The 7,605-nt window shown below is 33.8% G+C and overlaps 1 protein-coding gene across 2 annotated transcripts in view; it reads left to right on the top strand.

Annotated features, from left to right (window-relative positions):
- The window catches only part of VPS54 (vacuolar protein sorting 54 homolog (S. cerevisiae)), a 117,451-nt gene that overhangs the window by 23,752 nt on the left and 86,094 nt on the right, over nucleotides 1-7,605 (top strand). For both annotated transcript variants that reach the window (XM_012639208.1, XM_012639207.1), the window contains exon 2: nucleotides 7,192-7,347. In XM_012639208.1, the coding sequence (XP_012494662.1) occupies nucleotides 7,212-7,347 (136 nt within the window). In that variant the 5' untranslated portion in view covers nucleotides 7,192-7,211. The remainder of the gene's footprint in view (nucleotides 1-7,191; nucleotides 7,348-7,605) is intronic.

Raw genomic sequence — 7,605 nt, 5'->3', positions numbered from 1 at the left:
GTCTTCAATCTCTGAGATTCTTTCTTCTGTTTGATCTACCCTGTTGTTGAGGCTTTCCACGGTGTTTTGTAGTTCCTTGTATAAGTCCTTTATTTCCAGGAGATCGGTCTGATTTTTCTTTAATATTTCCAAAAATATTTTTAAAAAATTGCATCTCTACTGAACATGTACAAACTTTTTTCCTTGTCATTATTTCCAAAATAATACAGTATAACTGATTTATTTAGCATTTACATTGTATTAGGTATTATAAATAATCTAGAGATGATTTAAAGTACATGGGAGAATATGTGTAGGTTATATACAAATACCATACTGTTTTAGATGAGGGACTTGAGCATCTGCAGATTTTGGTATCTGAGGAAGGTACTGGAATCAACCCCTTCGTGGACACTGAGGAATGAATGACTGTATATTGCTCTTGATTAACAAAGTAATTCAGTTTTGTAGGAGAACATTTGGAAAACTGAAAAAAACAGAACAAAAATTACAGGTAAATGAAATCAAAATTTCTTGTAATTCTGTCATTTGGAGATAACCACTATTAATATTGTGATACATGTAACTACAATCTTTTTTGCAAATATGTATGCCTATTTTAAGTTAGGAAATTGGAATCATACTGTATGTATTGTTTTGAAAACTGTTTCCACTTAACAGTATATGGTAAACATTTTTATGTCATTAAATATTCTGTAATCCTATTTTTAATTGGGTAAAATACACATAGCATAAAATTTACTATCTTAACTATTTTTAAGTGCCTTTTTCAGTAGTATTAAACATATTCATGTTGTTGTGCACAAAGCTCCAAACTTTTCATCGTGCAAAACTGGAGCTCCATACTTATTAAACAACAACTCCCTATTTTCCCCTCCTCCCTGCCCCTGACAACCACCATTCTATTTTCTGTCTCTGAATTTGACTACTTTAGGTATCTCATATAAGGGTAATCATATAATATTTGTCTTTTTGTGACTGGCTTATTTCACTTAGTATAATTTCCTTAGGGTTGATCCATGTTGTAGCATGTATCAGAATTGCCTTCCTTTTAAAGGCTGAATAACATTCCATTGTATGTACAGAGCACGTTTTATTTATTCATTCATTCGTCAGTGGACACCAGGGTTGCTTCCATCTCTTGGCTGTTGTGAATGATGTTGCTGTGAACGTGGGTGTGCAAATACCTCTTGAGACCTTGCTTTCAATACTTTTGGGTATATACCCAGAAGTGGAATTGCTGGATCATATGGTAATTCTATTTTTAATTTTTTTAGGAACTGCTATAATTTTTTTCCATAGTGGCTGCACCACTTTACATTCTCAGCAACAGTGCACAAGGGTTCCAATTTTCCTACGTCCTCACCAACGCTTGTTTTTTTGATAGTAGCTGTCCTAATAAGTGTGAAGTCTGCAGTCCTGTTTTTCATGGCAGTGTAATTCAGTGTTTGGTTGTACTATAGGTTATTAACAAATTCCTTCTTATATAGAGTTTGGTTGTTTCAACTTTTTTACTCTTAAAAATCATGCTAGGATTATTTTTATTCATATTTTCAAATGTGTATATATTTGTTTTCTTAGAATATCTAATCTAGAAATGAAGCTTAAAATGACCTTTGAAGGGAGAAGAGGCATTAGATAGGTAGAAAGATGGTATGAATATTCCAGGAAGGGTATAACCTCGACAAAGACAAGGAAGCCTGGATAGCATGATAAATTAGAAAGACAATTAGGCCAGCTTATCTGGAATAGAGGTTATCCACAGGTAATAGGAAATAAGGCTAAAAATAAAGATAAGTATTAGATCGTGAAAAGCCTTGAGGACCAGTTTATGAAGCTTGAGATTTGTTTGGGAAGTAATGAATAATCATTAAAGAAGTATGACAGGATGAAAACTTTCCAGAAAATTAATCCTAAAGCAATGTGCAGAATAATTTAGACTGGTAGCAGAGAGACCAGTTAGATCACAGTATGATAGAAGCACAATAGAGATCAGGTAAGTTTAGATTTTATAAAATAAGGTATTACTTTTGATAAATAGGAGAAGGGAAATAAAATGATTGGTTAATATACATCTATATATTGACCACTCTGGTAAGATGTTTTGTATAGATTGAAATAGTAGGCCAAAAAAAAAAAAAAAGACTTGCTATTACTTTACCTGTAATAGGCAATCTCATGGATAATTCAGTTGACTATAAATGATTTTGTAATATCAGTGTTCTCTCTAAGCAGTTACTATTAAGTGTAGCAGTAAGGGAAAACATTTTTCTATATCAGGGTAATGCCTATGACAAGTGTTTCTCTGTCTCAGATGTCTTCTCATTTAGACTTTAAGGAATTCCAGATTCTATATACGGTATTATTCTTCTGCAGCATAAAAATTTGAATGTGATCTATTGATAGTTCCCCCCGTTATTTGAAGTTGTACAATAATGCCATCTTGAGGTAGATTAAATAACAGTTACAAATTGAATATTTTTCCTTTTTTCATTTGTATTTTGCAATATTTATCTATTTACTATTTTACAAATATGTAAAGTTTTTCCCCAAAATTTTTATTTTGAAAATTTCAGAACATGCAAAAAAATGAAAGAACATGAAATACTCATATATATATATTTCACTAAAAGTGTTGTAAACATTTTCCCATATTTGCTTTATCTATGTATATTTTCTTGTTGAATCATTTGAAAGTAAGTTGCACATGACATCATACTTCACTCTTAAATACTTTGTTATTCTTGTGCTAAGCATAAGGACATTTTCCTATAATCACAATACCATTAACATACCTAAGAAAATTAATAATTTCAAAATATCGTCTAACACCCAGTCCATATTCAAAATTTCCCAGTTGTCCTAAGAATATATGAAAGTCAATATTTTCTTTTTGAACCAGGATCCTGTCAAGGCTCACATATTGCCTTTAACTGTTGCCTCTTTATTTATTTTAATCTAGAATAGTTCCCCACCTTTTTAAAATGACTAAGTGTCCAGGCCAGTTTTCTTCTAGGATATTTCACATTCTCAATTTGTCCGATTGTTTCTTCATGTTGTAGTTTAAACCTCACTATTTTATTCCCCTCTATTTCCTGTAAACTGGGAAGGTGGGTCTAGAGCAGGGGTACTGAAGCTTGGGTTCACAGACTCCACAGGGTCTGTGGATAGAATTCAGAGTGTCTGTGAACTTTGGATGGGGAAAAAAATTATATCTTTATTTTAACTTATCTCTAACTTGGTGGTTCTCTCCTTCCCCAACCCTTGGACATTTAGCTATGTCTGTAGACATTTTCAGTTGTCACAGTTGGGTGGGTAGGAGGTTGCTACTGGTGTTAAGTAGAGGCCAGGGATGTAGCTAAAGATCCTACAATGTACAAGAAAGCCCCACCAACAAAGAATTATCCAGTTCAAAATGTCAGTGGTGTTAAGGTTGATAAGCCCTGTTCTAACTGGATTTTAGCATTTCCTTTGATTATAAATATAGGAAACTCCTAATGGGCACAGCACGTACAATACAGTTACAGTACCTGTAACTTTGTCACCAATAGAAATTTCAGGTGTTTTCATATTACGCAGGTACCTCAAAATACCACTTATGCTCATTTTTTGCCTAGAAATTAAGGTAGTTATCAGATTCATATTAATCAAAAATATATTATAATTGAAAAAGTATTTTGGTAGCTATATTTCAGCATCCATTGTAATCTTGTGTATGCATTTTTTTTTGCATTCAAAAAATTGTTCTGAGAAGAGATCTGTCGGCTTTTCTAGACTGTCAAAGGAATCTGCAGGACAGTAAAGCTTAACCCCTGGTCTAGAAGCTTGATTGGATTGGCTTAAACATTTTTGGCGAAAATATTTCATACGTAATGATATTCTGTCGTTTCATGAATCACATAATATTGAGTTATCCTGCTATTATCAGTGATGTTAAGTTTGAGGACTTATTTAAGGTGGTGACAGCCAGATCTCTCTGTTTTTAAGATAGGTTTTTTCCCTTTGCATTGCTAAGTAATCAGTGGGGTAATAGTTTGGCACATGAGAATTTTCTGTTGTTAACAACCTTTCACCTAAAGGCTGTGGCATATATTGGTGATTTTTACTTGAATTAGTTTTTATGTTGGGGGTTGCAAAATGGTGATTTTCTAATTCTGTCATCTCTTCTACATTTTATTACTGGCATTCTTCGGTAAAGAAGACATTTTCTTTTCCTATCCCTTTTCCTCATTTCATTTTCTACCTTAAGTGTCACTAGGGATTCATTAATTTTTACTTATTCAGTGTTATACTCCATTACTTTTTTTAAAAAAAATGCTCAAATTGCCCCAAACGTGGCCAGTGGGAGCCCCTTCATCTTGTTCCTTTGTCCTTTTAACAACAGACCCTACTGGTCTTTGAGCTTATCCTTGCATTCTTACGCAAGAATTCTCAGGGTAGACTTGTTCTTTTTGTGCTCCAGGTCTGGAGTTAGATAGTTCTTCAAACAGCCCTGATTTCTTTTCATTGGAAATGGTATTGAGAAACAAAGGTCTGGACACTTGGTGTGCTCCTTGTTTGCTGGGGTGGGAGGAATTTTATCTTGGCCCTTTCAAATTTTGTTTTTAACTAAGCTTTTAACTTGAAAAGATACTTTCAGCTGTAAGAGAGAAAATAAAATCTTCATTATTTACTCGTCCTTGCAAATCCTTTCTTTTGGAATGATTCGGTCTGTTTCTTCCTTATCAGCCCAGACCCATGTTCTTATTACTCAGGATTATTAGTTGCTGTCTAACTAATTCCTTTCTCTCTCTCTTTGGATATGTTCTATACACCATCTATTTTTTTTATTATATAAAATATTTATTATATTATCTGTGTGACTGTGGTAGGCACATAGAATACACAGGAAAACAGAAACATGAAGAAATTCAAAGGCTAGGCCAGGCACATTGGCTCATGCCTGTAATCCTAGCACTTTGTGAGGCTGAGTGGGGAGGATCTCTTGAGTCCAGGAGTTTGAGGCTGCAGCGAGCTATGATTGTGACCCTGCACTCCATCCTGGGTGACAGAGCAAGACTCCATCTCTGGGAAAAAAAAAAATTATTAAAAATTGAATGGTGAAGGGAATGGAATGTCAAATGGTTTGAAATTGAGATTTACGAAGTCTCCTAATTTTATGTAATTCCTTTATAGCTACAGATTTTTCCCTCTTCTCATAAGAATTAGGAATGGTGTATGAAAAAACAGAATGTACATATATTTCCCAATTCAGAATCTTTGAGGAAGAAACAGCGTTTTTTTTCCTCCAGGTATAGAAATAAGGGAGTCTAGCAATATTTTTCCACAATTCCCCATCCCCCTAAGTGTTTCTAGCTTCCTAAGATGGCACTTAGGATTTCTTTTTTTTCTGTAAAAACAACATGATGGTAAACAGAATAAATTAAGATAGCAGTGTACTATTGTTGGAATGAATATCTAATATTAAGCAATAGATGTTCCACACAAATACATTTTTCACATGTGTGGCCTGCCACTTTAAGTGTCAAAATGTGTTTATTTTAGCCTTCTTATTTGAGGGAATTAATAAAAATGTTAACAGAGTCAAATTTAGAATTGTCTTCACCAAAGATTTAGTATATAGGATTCTGTTATATAATATTTACTGTCCTTTAGATATTTGTTTTCTCTTGAATATGTGTAAGCTTTCATACAGAAACAACCATACACACTTAATGTGTATGGATGTAAATGCAACAGGCCAGTGATGCCTTTCAAACAAAGGCCCTAATTAATTTTCCCAAATATCATTTTCATTAGAGAACTCTCTTGACTCCAAATGATGACTCCTTATTGCTTAGAGAACCAACTGCAATCTAGTTGTACTCTTTGTGTATGTATGTGTGTGTTTGTGTATGTGTAAATGTGAATATAACTTATTTGTCAGTACTTCCCAATGCAAGCATTTCACTGTAGCCAGGTCAGTTTCCACTATAGTCAGTTCCATAGTCTTATGATTCATTATTCTATGTTTCTAAAGTTTATTCATGCTATTGTATGCTTTCTGTTTAAGGGTCTTGAGGAAGTTACTTATCTTTGTGTATTTTCTTAGCAGCTTATTTCTTATCTTACGGTTTCAGTGAATGGTATAATTGTTTATGTTTCTTTGCCTTGAAAGTACTGAGATAAATATGCGAGGAAGTCTGGGAAATTTAGCTTTCCAGCAAACTAGAAGGAAGTTAAGAGTAGATGAACTATTTGTAACAGGTCCCAACCTTATATCTCTTCTCCTTATTTCCTACTCTTATTTTTCTATTCATCAGATTTCCTAACTTGGCTTTCTTTTTTTTTAAACTTGTTAAACCACATGATCTTTCCAGTTTCAGTATAGCTTCATTTATAAAGTCTTACCTGACACTGTGGCCTATGTTAGGTTGCCTTGCCCCACAAATTCTTTTAGCATTTACTAAAAAATGTAGACATAGATTAACTTGTGTTTTGCTTACATATATTTCTTTTGATTACTTGATGCAATTACAAGCTCCTTGAAAAATGATACCTTTTAAAATAATTTAATTACTAATGACTTTATAATCATATTACTACATGGCAGTCACATAGTAATAATTAAGATGATAATAGCCAACATCTGTGAACACTAACTTTGAGGTGGGCATTATTTTCAATGCTTTATGCCATTTGCATAATTCATATAAGATGTTTATCTCTCTTTTCATCTCAATTCTACTGATGAGGAAAGGTACACAAAGGTTAAGTCAATTTCCTCGTGGTTATACTGCTGGTGAGTGAAGGTGAGATATGAACCCTGGCAGACTGACTTCAAAACTCATGCCCTTATCCATTTTGCTGTAACGCATAATTACTATATACTTGTTGAATGAATGAAGAATGTTTTCGTCTTTAATATATATTGGGTGCAACATTGGTATCTTTTGTACTTTGGATAAAAGACTAAGTAAGGATGTTTCAGTTTGGGGAGTTTTTTTTAAAACAAGGACTAATAACTTTCTTAGCAAACTAAATATTTTGATCAACTTTTCTCAATTAACAACAAATATTCAAATTGTCTACTTTGAGGGATTTTGAAAAAAAATTTTTTTTTGGGGGGAAGGGTTTGTGAGATGCATAATACTTACAGATGGATTTTTATTTGTATTGTGTCTTTATTATTTGTTTCTTACTCATTTTCAGTTGAGTGGTGATTTTATGCAATGGCTTCAAGCCACAGTTCTTCACCAGTGCCTCAAGGAAGCAGCAGTGATGTTTTCTTTAAAAAAGAGGTAGATCCAACAAAACACATTCGACCTGTGCAGTCACTGCCAGATGTGTGTCCCAAGGAACCCACAGGTAATTTTTTTTCTTTCCTTTCTTTTTTCTTTTTCTTTAGAGTTTTTACCGATGATTTGTATTACCTTTAAATGAGTAGTCAAGTTTCGTTATACTTACTTCAGAAGAGTAAATTTTACAATGTTAAAAATAAAGAGACATGGCGGGGCACGGTGGCTCATGTCTGTAATCCTAGCACTCTGGGAGGCCGAGGCGGGTGGATCGCTCAAGGTCAGGAGTTCGAGACCAGCCTGAGCAAGAGTGAGACCCCATCTCTAC

Source organism: Propithecus coquereli, unplaced genomic scaffold (genome assembly GCF_000956105.1).
Source record: "Propithecus coquereli isolate 6110/MARCELLA unplaced genomic scaffold, Pcoq_1.0 Scaffold138, whole genome shotgun sequence".
In the NCBI taxonomy this organism is placed as follows: domain Eukaryota; kingdom Metazoa; phylum Chordata; class Mammalia; order Primates; family Indriidae; genus Propithecus; species Propithecus coquereli.
Note: the sequence above shows the minus strand (reverse complement) of the source record. Positions and strands in the feature narration are given on the sequence as shown.